The 14,109-nt window shown below is 38.4% G+C and overlaps 1 protein-coding gene across 2 annotated transcripts; it reads right to left on the bottom strand.

Moving 5' to 3' along the window:
• Positions 1 to 6,108: 6,108 nt before the first annotated feature.
• On the bottom strand, positions 6,109 to 12,587 carry cunh11orf49 (chromosome unknown C11orf49 homolog). Of its 2 annotated transcripts, XM_042214101.1 has the most exons (10): positions 12,357 to 12,587; positions 12,178 to 12,280; positions 10,616 to 10,746; positions 9,540 to 9,624; positions 9,263 to 9,348; positions 8,595 to 8,639; positions 8,432 to 8,525; positions 7,701 to 7,810; positions 7,476 to 7,539; positions 6,109 to 6,722 (listed from the first exon to the last, which is right to left on the bottom strand). In XM_042214101.1, exons 1-10 carry the CDS (start codon positions 12,397 to 12,399, stop codon positions 6,554 to 6,556), a joined length of 930 nt encoding a protein of 309 aa, XP_042070035.1. In that variant the 5' UTR covers positions 12,400 to 12,587; the 3' UTR covers positions 6,109 to 6,553. The 2 variants fall into 2 exon arrangements, with proteins under 2 accessions (XP_042070035.1, XP_014184990.1); XM_014329504.2 differs by having other exon boundaries at positions 8,432 to 8,639.
• Between the last annotated feature and the right edge of the window lie 1,522 nt (positions 12,588 to 14,109).

The raw sequence follows: 14,109 nt of genomic DNA, 5'->3' as shown, positions 1-14,109 counted from the left end.
AAAGTTTTACACTATATCAGAGCAACAGTGCCTTTTTTTCTATTTTATTTTCTGGTGTAATGATGATGGCTTTCCTCTTTGTCACAGAATCGAAATAGAAACAACAGCCAGTTACAGACAAGCAGTCTTGTAGCTGTACAGGACTTTAGAAGAGGGACAGAGAGGGTGGAGCTCTTATTAAGGAAGGCATATAACTGTGTGGACGATCCCCGACCAAAAACAGATATTAAAAGCAAAAATTCTGGGGACTGAAAATAGGCATCTTTCTGCTATTATAGGTGGTGTGTTTTGCCCAAATATTAGGAAAAGACAATCAGTGCTTCATCTTGGACTCCTCATGCTGTCACTCTTCTTGTATGGGCACTTCTGCAACTTGTCCGTGAGATTCACTAGTAGGAGCATTGCAGCTGCTGTCCTAACACAGTAATCTCAGTGATCTTTATGGTCCTCTTTGCATAAAACCTGAATTTTTCAGGACAACCAAAACAAAGTGGCCTGCATCAAACACACTGTGTCACACCATTCTTGGCTTACATGTTTGTTTCAAGAATTACATTTGCATTACACACAATATATAAGACAGCAAACTTTGTTTGTTGGTTAAGTCAAATATGTACGACTGTGGCTGTCATCTTAGCTGCATCATGGTGAGAGGCTGTACCAGAAAGTGCCCTATGTATTCCACTTCTGTGATTCTAACGCCATGGAGATCAAGTGCACATAACTCAATATAGATATATCCTGTATAGATGTTTGTATAGAAGTTATTATTGTATGCTGCTGGTTTGACAAAAATCTGGGTGTGACACTGCATAATATCAGTGTTGTAAAACAAAGTCAAGATGATGCTGGTGGTGGTTCTTGTCAATAAATCATGTTTACAACTTAATTTCAAAGCAAGACATGTTTTTTTCATAAAATATAAAATGTGTTCAATTCCTAGAAATATTTATTGCACGGAGTTTGTGTGCTACGTTCAGACCTGATACTTTTGATATGTATGTTGCAAGAATACAGTTGAATTATTCAGTTATGACATACACTTTTTTTTTCTGGTTTCCCAGATAGAAAGATAACATTGAATGATGTTTAGTTTTCATCTGAATCATCATTGTGGTCCAGATTGAAATCTCAGTGCTAAATAAATGTTGAATCAGTGTTAAAATACCGATCAAACCGACAGTGTAAAAGTAATGACACTGAAATAACACAGATTCAAAGTTGACCTGTTATAATTGATTAATGATCTATTTACAGTTGACCAGGTGACAACAATGATGCTCAAATGTCATGGAATTATAGTTGACCAGAAAATTAAAGCTATTATCAGATGGACTGTTCCATCGCACCCCTCTCAACGTGGTACATCCCATCTCTCCACCATTAAAACATCATGGATTTATGGTTGACCGGGAGACATTACTACACCCCAGATATATCCTCTGTAATACATCAGGTAAGCATTCACTTATTTTCTTCTGTTTGAATTGCACCAAATATATTTTTAACCAACTGTATTTCATATATGTTGTCGAACACTCAAAGTCAAAGTCAAGTCAAAGTCAACTTTATTTGTCAATTCTGCCACATGTACAGGACATACAGAGAATAGAAATTCCGTTACTCTCAAACCCTAGATGAAATAGCAAATGAACATTTAAATATAAGAGAGTGATTAAAAAATGCAAATAAAATAATTAAAAAGTAAAAATTTAAATAAATACAATACAATTTAACAAGAAAGCTATGCAATATACAATATACAATATTCAGGTAAGGGTAAAAAAAAAAATTTTTCACTCAGCACAGTGATACATATTGTAGATGTGTAATTTAGGCATATTATGTTAGCTAGGGTGAGTTAGAGAAAGGCAGAACTATATATTAAGTAGAAAAACTTAAATCTGAACAAAGTATGCTCTTTCCTTATTTTTTCATATTAGTTTTTTATTTTGTTTTCGTTTTTCGGATAGTTCTGAGTTCTCCTTTACCTACAGGCAGTTGACAGTTAGGACCCAGACCAGGTGGAGGCAGGACATCATTCAGTGTGTTTGATGAATTCACCAGAAATTACTAAATTATTAAACTATTAAATGACAGCTGGGATAGCCCCACCCCGCAACCCTGAAAAGGATAAGCGGGAGCGGCTGGATGGATGGTGAAGTTGTCTGTTGTTTATATGTTAGAGCCTAGTGTTTAATAGTAGAGTTAAAAATGTTTTCATCAACATCCTTATATCAATTAAAACGACATTAGACAAGAAAATTACATTATTTTGAAATATTGTAAGTAATTTGTTTTGTTTAACATCACTTGAAATGCCATTTATGTCCACTTGATCTTTAGTAGTGGCGTCCACATTGCTTCAATATAGGGCTGGGCGATATGACCCAAAATTCATATCTCGATATTTTTTAGCTGGATGGCGATATAAGACATATATCTCGATATTTTTTTTTAAAGCCATAAAGTAAGAACAAAAAGAGAGTTCTTAGTCAAAGCTGTGTCCCAGATGTCACACGGGCACTTTTATTAACATAGAGCAGATGTACATAAAATTTACTCAAAAATAAATTATGAGCATTTATTAAATAATAATGCTCCATAAATAAAAGAAAACAATGTTGTTTTTGTGCATAACAAAAAGCTCACAATTGTGCAGTCAAAATGTAAACTAAAAGACGCTGAGCACAATAACAAAGACAGATTTCACAGCTGCTCTGTTCCCAACTTGTACTGCGTGACTGACAGCCTGGAGTTTGAAATCCGCTTCGCAACCACGTCTCTTAACAGGTGCCATTTATGGTCCTTATACACAGTAGGGTAATATTACGTTGAAGCACAGTACGTATCACTCCGCGAGGCTCAGCCGTAATGCTCCGACAGTCCATCAAGCGGTGCAGCTCCGTAGCTGACCAAAGTCGTACTAAAACATTTTTTGACAGATTGCTGAGCGCCGTGTACCACATAAAATCGGTTCGCGGCCATCAAGCACAACCAGAATTCATACATAAGGCGCGCTGTCAAATGAAAGGATTTTAGCCCGTGCAGCACCTCTGGGCTGCATGGCGTTAGCGTGGTTAGCTCGTTAGCGTGGTTAGCTAGCTAACACGTTGACGGCGTCCAGCCCCACACACGGGGCGATGCGCAGTAACTCGTTAACGGAGATTTGCCGTGTCCATCTTGTCGCTTCCTGCAGGTGAAGCGATGGGGGAGGAGGGGGAGTTGTGTTCAGTGAAGGAGAGGCGAGGCCGAGTAATGTTGCGTAAAGACGAAAGTGGACGAAAGAGAGGCAAACTTGCGGCTCCACAAGTATAATTATAACGTAACATAGACTATATCGATATAAAGGATATTGTCACATCTTATATCTCATATAAAAATATATCGATATTTTTTAAAAACTCGATATATCGCCCAGCTCTACTTCAATATTAACTGAAGGTGCAAATAAGATCGTATTCGTATTGTATCTTTATTTTGAACATGTTAAATTAATACAACAACAACAGAGAAAAAAAGAGACAAAGCAAAACAAAAGGGGAAAAAAAGGAATAGTAATTATAAATAACTTACATGTTCAAAAAGGAGTAGGACGCAGCATAAGCTTATTTAATCCCACCCCCTTTCCACTATTTAGTAACTAATAGTCAACCATTTTATCTTCCTGTTTATCTTCCTATTCATCAAAATTTCTGGGCCATGTGCAATTCCTGAGCTGGGGCTAACACCTCATAGGAATCAGGCCTTGCTTAGGCACTTATGATGAACTGATATACTGTTTCTAAGGTAATTTGGTTGCAGTGGTACCAGTTATTTCCTTGGGGAAACACTTAGTGCATGTAATAAGTGTCCCCATGTGATCGTATTTATTTGGGGTTTGTTTGTTTGTTTGTTTGTTTGTTTGTTTGTTTGTTTGTTTGTCAAAGAAACTTACCTGTGAGTTTCCTGCTGGTGAGAGCTAACAGCCACAGTTTGCTTTTTACAGTTCTGTAACAGCTTCATGGGTGGGACACATTGTCCAAGAGTGATACTATCTTCTGTCTCCTACCACCTGCACTGGCTTGAGGGGGCATCCTAGGACAGAACTGGCCTTCCTGATGAGCTTATCCAACTGCTTCCTCTCAGCTGTAGATAAGCTGCTGTTCCAACCAGTGACAGTAGAAAACAGACAACACCATTTTTGAGTGAGTTTAAAAAAAAAAGGTCTTCAGGAGCGCCCCTACACTGCAGAAGATCCGAGTCTCCTCAGCAGATAAAGTCTGCTCTGACTGTTTCTGTAAAGAGCATCAGTGCTGTGACTCCAGTCCAATTTATTGTTCAGGTGAACACCCAGGTACTTATGTAGTGATCAGAAATACACAATAAACATTGAGGCCTTGAGCCAACTCAGCCAAATTATATCTGATTTATTTATTTAAAGGGTTTAAAACAAAATTAGACCATCTGACTCCTTAATTACAATAATTAGAATACATTGTTTACATCCCTGCTTTTAATTGCAGTTTTTCCAGTTTCTGTAAAAAGCACTAATATACAGCACCTTTTGTACATTTTTATTAATTATCCTACTCTGTTACACAGAGGGGTTTTGAATCTGAGTATGCTATTTAAAGTGTAAATATGCCCTCTACAGTCTTATTTATTTTCTGTTTGTTTTTTATTTCATCTTTCTTCTTTGCATGCTCTATCTGCCGGTCACTTTGCTACCTGGATTTCCCCAGTGAGGGACAATAAAGGATATTTCTATTCTTTTTTTGATTGTTCTTCCAGAAGCACATTCATGAGGTCAGACACTGATGCTGGACAACAAGGCCTGGCTCACAGTCTCTGCTCTAATTCATCCCAAGGTGTTCTATCGAGTTGAAGCCAGTTGGGAGCATTTGTCCAAAATGTCTTGGTATGCTGTAGTAATAAGAGTTTCTTTCACTGGAGCTAAGTGGTCGTGCCCAGCTTGTCAATATGCAGAACCATCACCCCAATAGTCTTTCTGTTTAAAAGGTACAGTCTCTGATCCTATGAATATTACCAGTTAGGCAGTGCAGAGCTTGGATGGAGGTGATAGGTGATGGGAATCGTACCAACCAAACACACCTGTTGCAGCAGCTCTCCTCTCAGTGCCCTTGGAATATGACTAGGTTTAATTAAGAGGTCTGGAGAGCAGTCCCAGGGGATCTGTTGTTTTTAAATTTGGAGTAACCTGTAAGAGCTATTTATAAGATGTAAACTAATAGTAAGATTTTGACCTTTCCTGTTTAGAATAGGAACATATAGACTTTTTGAATACAGGATGTCTTTGTAAAGAAATTTTGGAGTAAAGCAACACCTAATTCAAATAATAAAAGCAAAACAATCAAATCACCTTAATTGTATTTATCTAATAAACCTACTCTGTACTAATTTTGATTTTATTTCTGATCTTTGAGGGGAGTAAGATTAAAGAGAGACTGGGCACGCCTTGGCCAAAAACACAATCTTTCATTCATGCTCATAATGACCCAACAAGAAAGCAGTATCCACTGGAAATTCAACTCCTCTGGAACGCTTTTACCTTCTCCACACATGTAATGAGAGGTACACCAGGGCAGCTTGAAACTCTTCCAATTCCGGCCTTTTCAACAAAAACTCCTGAAGAACAACCCCTGGACTGTACAGCAGTAGAGATGTGTTCTCTGAAGTGACGCTTCTCCATCTGCCAATCCCGTGCAATTCATGGTTCAGGGGTGGCCGTAGCTCAGGAGGTTGGTGGTTTGATCGCTGGCTGTTCCAATCAACATAGCAAATATCACAATATACACTTTCCCATTCAATTTTATTTATACACTGCAAGTTCACAGCAAAGTCAAGATGCTTCATATACTAAGGTAAACAACCTACAGAATTAGAGAGAACCCCAACAACAGCACTTGGAGTAAGAGACCTCCAGCAAAACCAGGTTCAAGAAGTGGGAGTCATCTGCCTCGACAGGTTGGAGGGTGACGGGAAAAGTAAAAGTATGTCGTTTTGTATCTTTCAAAGTTGCAAGGCCTTGTTGCTTAACAAGCTCACAGAATTTTATTCTGTATACAGTTTTGTGTTTACAGTAAGTTTGTAGATGTATTTTTTTCCACATTGCTCTTGTGATAAACAGCCTCATACAAACATATACAGAAATGGAATGGTATTCATATAATGCTTTCTGCTTTTCTAGTCTTATTGACTAAAAAGCATGCTACAAGACAGGTTTGTATTATATATTTACTATTTTTGGATGCAGATGTGTGTGTATTGATGTTTGGAACTGATCTGGTTCCTTGTTTTTTGCATTCTGCAGTTTGAGCCACAAACAGATTCATCAATAAATTATAGTGCAGTAGTGATTGGTGAGAGCTGAATTCTGTATGTTTTCTAATGCATGTTAGACACATCCTTTAATGCTTTCTTTAATATTATTTGCATTATTTACAATCGTAAAAGTTAGAAGGACGTCTTCTTCTTCAGTCCTGACACACTGTCGATTTTCAACAGGCGTTCCTTTAAGACGGCAGGCAACAGGTCACTAAGTTGTCAGAGATCAGTTTTCAGATGAATCGGTCTCTTCAGTGGAGCCGTCACTCTCCACCTCCATCCTCCTCCTGTGGTGGATGTTCCTCCTGGGTGATGCCTTCTTCTGCACTTCTTTTAGCCCCCCCACAGCACTACTGCTACTGTTACTGCTAGGACTCACTACGATTTGAGCAATCCTGGACAGCAAGAGAACAAAAGATTACAATTAAAAGAAGAAAAGAGCAAAATGGGAAAAAAGCAAAGTGAAAGTATGTAGAGATTGTACTGGAGCTCTATTACATTTGAACACGAGAGTAGCAGCAGAGTAACCGTTTTCATGCCAGTGAACAGAAGTCTAACAATATCAGAATCAGCAGCTTGGACATTAATTAGATTTTGAACTTTGAAACCCACAAATTTACATATAAAAGATAAACCAGGAACTTTGAGCAATCCTGGACAGCAAGAGAACATCACGGCTGTGATTTTTCAAAAATTGATAAGTGTTAGCCATTATTGGCATAAATGTATAAAAAATTATAAATTATATTATTCAAGGGAGTTCATTTTTCTTGTTTTATAGCCTTGTGCTGCTGAGGGGTTTAATTTCAGATTACTTCGATGCTCTTTGCTATCAATCCAATCTACCTTACTACAATCTATACTAACTGTCTAGGGGTTGAAAAGCAGCTCTGAAAACTCTTGTAGCATCTGCTTCTAAAATGTAGAATTCAGTTCGCTTAATCCTTAATAAGAGTAAAACAGAAACAACACAGGTCAGCTGAAAATAGTACAAATCTATTTTTTTCTGTTGTAAGCCTCCAGCAGATCTGAGGAATCCCTCACTTGTCATATAACACATTAACACCTGGTTACAGCTGCCTAATATATGGAGTAATGTTCCTGTTGTTGATATGTTTATTACTATGTGCATAGATGTGCAGTCTCACAGTTTGTCAAGTTCCTGGTCCATCTCTGGGTCAATGAGCAGCTCTGCCTTACTGGGTAACACTCCTGCAGAATCAGGGAAACGAAAAGGTTCAAAATTCAAACATTTGAAAGCAACACTAATGTAATACAAACCAAATGCACATTTTTTGACTGATGTAATGCTTATGCACTGTGTGTCAATAAGACCCAGTGTCTCATTGATACACAGTGGTGGTTGAACCCACCAATAGTTTGGTTGATGGCCTCTTGTTTAGCCAGACTCATAAGGAAGCTGTAGTAAGAAATTCTGTCAGTCTGGTTCAGGATTTCCCTCATACATGACCTGGGCGGATGACTGCACACACACACACACACACACACACACACACACACACACACACACACACACACACACACACACACACATAAATAATGACAAATCAGTACTACAACTGGTACTGAAATTGTTGTGTGGTGAGGTGGGAATATTTTTGCAAATATTTAGTGTATACGCACAAAAACGCAGTGATTTATCAACATTTTTGCACCACAATTTTTTCGTACTTCACAAACAAATTTAGTGTACAGACAAAATACAGCCTTACTGTCTTAGTGAATTTAAACACGTGTCGTTAAAATTAATACTTTTTTTTTAAATTCATCATTATTATTGCTTTTTGGTCATTATTTATTAGTTTATATATTTTTTTATTTACAGATTACAATTAAATTTTAAAAAATGAAGCACCTAAATACTGGCCTAGACACACTAGATGCAATGTGAAAATCCTAAGTTACTTCCCTAAGTCATCGCATTCACAAGATTTTAAGTGAATTCTGACATTGACCTTGAAGTCTAATGGTAGGAATTTGAAAATATTACATCAGCTACATCACCTTTGAGAGTTATCGCCTTCACAAGATGTCTACAGGAAACTAAAAGAATATAGTGGTGAGTGAGAACTGAAGTGTTTACCTATGTTTGAACCTGTCGCACAGGGCGTCTATACACTCAACCAAAGTGGAAGGCTCCACCCCATCTTGTGGCCGCTCTTCTTTGTTGTTCTCCTCTGTAGACACAGATGGGATCTGCTCGATGGAGGTGGATGTGGGGACGATGACAGTGTTGGGACTCTTACCTGCTAGCAGATCTTGGTAGATTACCAGCACACAGTCCAGGAACTCTACGAACACAATGGATGAATTTAATGGACGTTTCCTTTAACTTAAAAACAAATCACATTATTAACATTATTACATACATTCTATTCATTTTGTATTTATTGTTATTACTATATTTTTATTAATATTGGTTTGTTTATTCCCTCGGGTGAAATAACTGAGAGAATGGGTTCGTAAAACCTATTTTCTCAGTTATTTTATCCTTTATTATCCAATTTAATCAAATCTTTACATTCTTATCTGTTACCCAAGTTAAATATTCTCTTTTTCTAGGATACTTGTTTTTTCAGTTAGTGGTGAATTCTTTACCCCCCTCAGTTTATCACACAGTCGTTATGAATGAATCCCTTTATTTTATTAACTCATATTACCATTCGGTTCCCTGGATTAACATTAATCTACTCCCTTTAGTAATTTTTTCAGTCTGTTTCCTAGATTTCCTATTTCATTAACTAGATTCTCTTCATTTAATAATCAGTGCACATGAATTATTACCATTTTCCCTTATTTTCTCTATATAATCCTTTGGGTTTGTATTCTGTTCCTTCAGTTTATTGATCCTTTCCCTCCCTAAGTTCATTAATTTGCTCTCTTTAATTATTCTTTTCATCACTTGGTTTATTACCTTGGTAGTAAAACTGCAGCTGGAAAGCATAAAGAAAATCAGAGAAAGACATCAGACAATCGATGGTGTCGTCCATCACAGCAATTCTAGAGGAGGAGAGAACAGCAATCATTACCCAGAAACTTTCAGCCTGTTAAGATCTGTTGTGTTCAAAATGTGCTACATTGAAAATGTGCTCAAATGAATTACATAGGATTATATATTGTGCAAAGCACTCAGGTTTCATCTTGATGTGAAATAATCAAGATGAAACCTTGGGAAGATACTCTTTTGCTACCTGGCGGCACTCTGAACTAACACCACTGGAAAATCTGGACACAGTAACTGCAGTAGGGACCTGTATTCCAGCATGGAGAGCAAGTCTGCAACACAAGACACAAAACATATGTTGGCTACAAATTACACAATGACTAACCACCAGTTTTAAATAGAAAACTCATGACAGCACAAAACTGTAACACATAAAACTGTCAGTGACAACTAAAACAATAATGTAACACTTATGACATAAACATAGTTTTATATCAATTTTTTTATTAATTACAAATACACTGACATCAAAAACTTTGTCTCTTTGATCTGCAAGGATTTGTAAATTCACTGATTTTGAAAAAGCATGTTGTTTGAGGTCACTGCAACCACATCAAGAAGAAACATACAGCATCACCCAGATTTAACTCCTCCTGTGTCTATTTAATGTCTATGTCTACATTTACCAGCTTCCTAAGTATACCATAGAAGCTTTAGATCTAGTCAGTGTGTCCTGCTGGGATGTTTCAAGAGTACAGGGCTATTTGGTCCTTGTACAACTGTATTCACACTTATTTCTAGTGGGTAATGGAATCTCCCAAGGCTGCTTTGACTGATTTTGTCCATGATTTTTATGGACAGAGTTTTAAGGTCAACAGGTCCAACCAAAGGTTGTAGTGTGTCAAGGTTGGTAGCTTCATAATCTCATGTCCGCTTTTTACAAGTGATGCTCACTCAGTTGTCTTCATTAAGGCTCAGGTGGTAGAGCAGATCATCTAATAACCGGAAGGTTGGTGGTTCAAGCCCAGTCTGCCCTAGTCTGCATGCAAGATGTTAGTCCAATGTTGTTCTCTGGTGCGAATGCATGTGAATGTTAGACAAAAAGAACTTAGAAACAGCAACTTAGAAACAGTATCTCAGGAGAGTGACAGATGGGTAGGTCTGTCATCAGCAGTAGCACTGTACCTCACAGCAATAACATCTTGAGAATGAATCCAGGATATTTCTGTCTGTAGCTTCCATGTTCTTTACTATGACTACATGGTTCTCCCCAGAGGTACTCCAGCTTCATTTCACAGTCCAAATACATTATTGTGTTCTCACCTCCACTTTTGCCGATCTGTCTGTAGCATTTCCAGAATACTCGAATGAAGGATGCTCTGTTATGTGGAGTGGCCTGGATGTAGTTAAACTCTCTGAAGAGGACGTGGTTACTGTTCTTTACACTGCTGAAACTACAGAAACATTACAAACCCAGATATATTATATATTTCTCTCACACACACACAGACACACAAATTTACTCAATTTACTCTGCGATTAATGAAGTCTCTCTGATTCTGATATGTCTTTATAAATAACTTTCTGTCAGGACATGGAAGGCAAGCAGTGCTTGCATTGTTAAAGCTCCCCGCCTGTCTATTAGCGTGTGCATCCATCCTTTACATTACTGCCACCTTGTGACCACACAGAGCTAGAATTGCTGCATCTCTCTCTGGTTTGAGGGCGTGTCCATCTCCCGTAACACTGACTTGAGCTGGGCAAGCTGAGAGGTCAGCAGCTTTTTTCTGGTTGTTTTGCGCATGTGCACTGTGGATAAACTGCTAGTCTTCAACGGTAAACTGATGGGAGACCAGTGTGCGAAACAAGCTGCTGCTGGCTCAGCTTTCACTGCTCTGACACCAGTAATGAACTGTGCTTTGTCTGGAAACACAGCCACCATTACCCTGTGAAATAGATTCAGTCAGATTCATCATAACAGATGAGTTTCTTCTTGGTAACCACCTTGGCCAACATGTGTAATGTAGTGATTATGGTGTGAGAAAAAGTTGTTATTAACAATACTCAAGATGGGATAGTAGCTCTGACCATGTCTGCTCTTTTCAGATTTTCAGATTAGCATTTCCCGAATGTAGATTTTTTTTCATTAATATGTTTAATTCCTCAATAGACATATGCACAAGCTTTTTAATTCAACTGTTTTTTATTATTATTAATGTATTTTAATACACTTAAAAAAACCATGATGAAGGACTGTGAAACTGAGCTCTAAACAACAATTTCTTTTTCAGAGATTAGATTTTTCAGAGATATGTGATGCTCACACAACAGCCACACATATGATGACTATGATGAATATGATACTGTACATTAGGGCTGCAGCTATTGATGATTTCAGTAATTGAGTAATGTATTGATTATTCCATCTATTAATCAAGTAATGAGATAAGATAACTTATTCCACTCTCCATGTTCCAGATGCTTGATCCACAGATTCATCATTTTCACAGACTTTTCCTGTCTGTCTGTCACTGTGTAATGCAGGATTAAAGACCTGGGGAGGGGGGGGGGGGGGGGGGGGGGGGGGGGGTGTCTCCATCTCCAGCTCGTGCAAATGCATGTAGGTATCAGTACGATCTTCAGACAACAATGAAGTAGTATTGATACGTATAGCCTATGCATTTGCACGAGCTGGAGATGATAATCCTTTTAAACCGTATGACACACTGGCAAACAGTGACAACCATTCCTTGAACATGACGATGTATCACCAAGTACACGGAGAGTAGAATTCGTAAACAAATCTAACTAGTTAACGTAAAAACCTGTTAACCTAAAGCACTGGAGCTGCAGTCTCACTGTTTCAACAACTGTGTGGAACCTACTATTCAGCGAAGTAGCGGATCACTCCGAACTGGTTGTATTCCTCTTTGTGTTCTAGCAGCTGGATCACAGCATCATTCAGGTAGAACAGCACATTGCTGTCCGCTGGAACACAGACACACACAGAGATTATAAAGTTAGCCTAGGAGCTAACTGACAAAGCTAACAACACACGACCTACCGAGATACTGATCAGCGGGAACCGTGGGGTTCAAACGGTTCATTCTGCTCTTCCTATAGAAACCGACTGAAACAAGACTTAATAAATACGCAGCTATAATCGGTGAACAGTGCAGCTATTTACTGTACGTACACTGTGTTCTTATTACTCTGAATTTTGTTAGCTAGCTGTCCTAACATGGTGAGCTGGTGGACTTCCATGGAAACCGCCGGATGTTGTGAGTTACATTAATCAGAGCCCCTCGAACAATACTACTTAGAAAGATTCCGCTTTTAAAGTAAACGTTTTACAGAATTTAAGAGCTTTAAAAACTTTGAAAAAATTGGAACTTGTATTTTGAAATTCTCACGTGTACAGATTTTTTCAACACACTTGTGTTTTTAATTTACAGTTACAGAAAAATATTCACAAATGTGTAAAATGATATTTTCACAAATAGAATAGAATAGATCTTTATTGTCACTGTTACAAGAACAATGAAACACAGTTTGCATCTCTCCGTTGGAGACATTCAGATTCTTTTAGGATGGACACAGGGAATGTGTTGTAATACACAATAATAATAATAATAGTATGTATGTACAGATCAACATAAGAACACACACACACACACACACACACACACACACACACACACACACATATATATATATGAGTGATCAGTGTGCAGTATAAGGTGCAATGTGATCAGTGGTATTCCGCATTGAGTAAGGGATAGGAATGCTGGTTACTACTATAATAAATACGGTTCATAAATACGCTGTAAATGTCCATGGATTTTAACAGCACAGTGAACCTTCAATCAGGGTGGGGGTAGGGCATGTTTGACAGCCTTGACATTGACATTGATTCTGTTTTTCTTTGACCTGATCGACCTGTAGCGTTTACCAGAAAGAAGGAGGGAAAAAAGTGAGTGTCCAGGGTGCAAGGGGTCCTTGATGATGATACTGGCTTTCCGCTGAAGTCTGCTGGTATAAATGTCTCTGAGGGGGGTTAGTGAAGTTCCAATTGTCCGCTCTGCCGCCCTCACCACCCGTTGCAGTATTCTCTTGTCCTCCACAGTACAGCAGTTGAACCAGAGTGTGCAGCAGATAGATCAGAAGACTCGTGATGGTGGAGCGGTAGAAGTTAATTAGAAGTCTTTGGAGTAATTGCACCTGAGAAAGTACGGCCTTTGTTGTGCTTTTCCTACCTACTGTGAAATGTTTGTGGACCAGGTAAGGTCAGCCGAGATATGGACCCCGAGGAACTTGAAGCTGCATCAATGTAGAGGGCGAAGTGCTCAGATCGCCTTGTTCTCCTAAAGTCGATTACCATCTCCTTGGTCTTGGCTGTGTTCAGATGTAGGTTGTTGTTGTCACACCATCGCTTCAGATGCTGAACTCTGTAGGCTGAATAATTAATGTTCTCAATCAGTCCTATGTAGCTGGTGTCATCAGCAAATACACTGTGAGCTGCAAACTTCTCATTTAAATTTTACTGAAATTTTTTTTACTGCTTACAACTACAACTCTGTGATTATAACCTCTTATATCAGTGAATACAAGCACTTGACTACACCCTCTCAAGTCAGATTCACATATTCTGCAATTTTGCAACACTTCTTGGGAGAAAGGCATATCAAAACTTGCACTTGTAGCTGAAGGGGGATAAAAAACAGAGGTGTTGGTGGTAGTGGAGGGAAGATACGAGGAGGGCTGGGACGGAGGTAATGACAGTAGAGGTCAGCCAATCAGAAGGCCTCTGTCCTCTT

This window comes from Haplochromis burtoni, unplaced genomic scaffold (genome assembly GCF_018398535.1).
Source record: "Haplochromis burtoni strain Fernald_Lab_line unplaced genomic scaffold, NCSU_Asbu1 Contig_517, whole genome shotgun sequence".
In the NCBI taxonomy this organism is placed as follows: domain Eukaryota; kingdom Metazoa; phylum Chordata; class Actinopteri; order Cichliformes; family Cichlidae; genus Haplochromis; species Haplochromis burtoni.
Note: the sequence above shows the minus strand (reverse complement) of the source record. Positions and strands in the feature narration are given on the sequence as shown.

Excerpts from the sequence above, each read along its gene's own strand:
- cunh11orf49 (XM_014329504.2), bottom strand. The coding sequence starts at position 12,399 with ATGAACCGTTTGAACCCCACGGTTCCCGCTGATCAGTATCTCG. Across the intron at positions 9,625-10,615 it reads ACAGATCGGCAAAAGTGGAG|ACTTGCTCTCCATGCTGGAA; the intron begins GTGAGAACACAA and ends CTTGTGTTGCAG. Across the intron at positions 7,811-8,431 it reads TGCGACAGGTTCAAACATAG|TCATCCGCCCAGGTCATGTA; the intron begins GTAAACACTTCA and ends GTGTGTGTGCAG.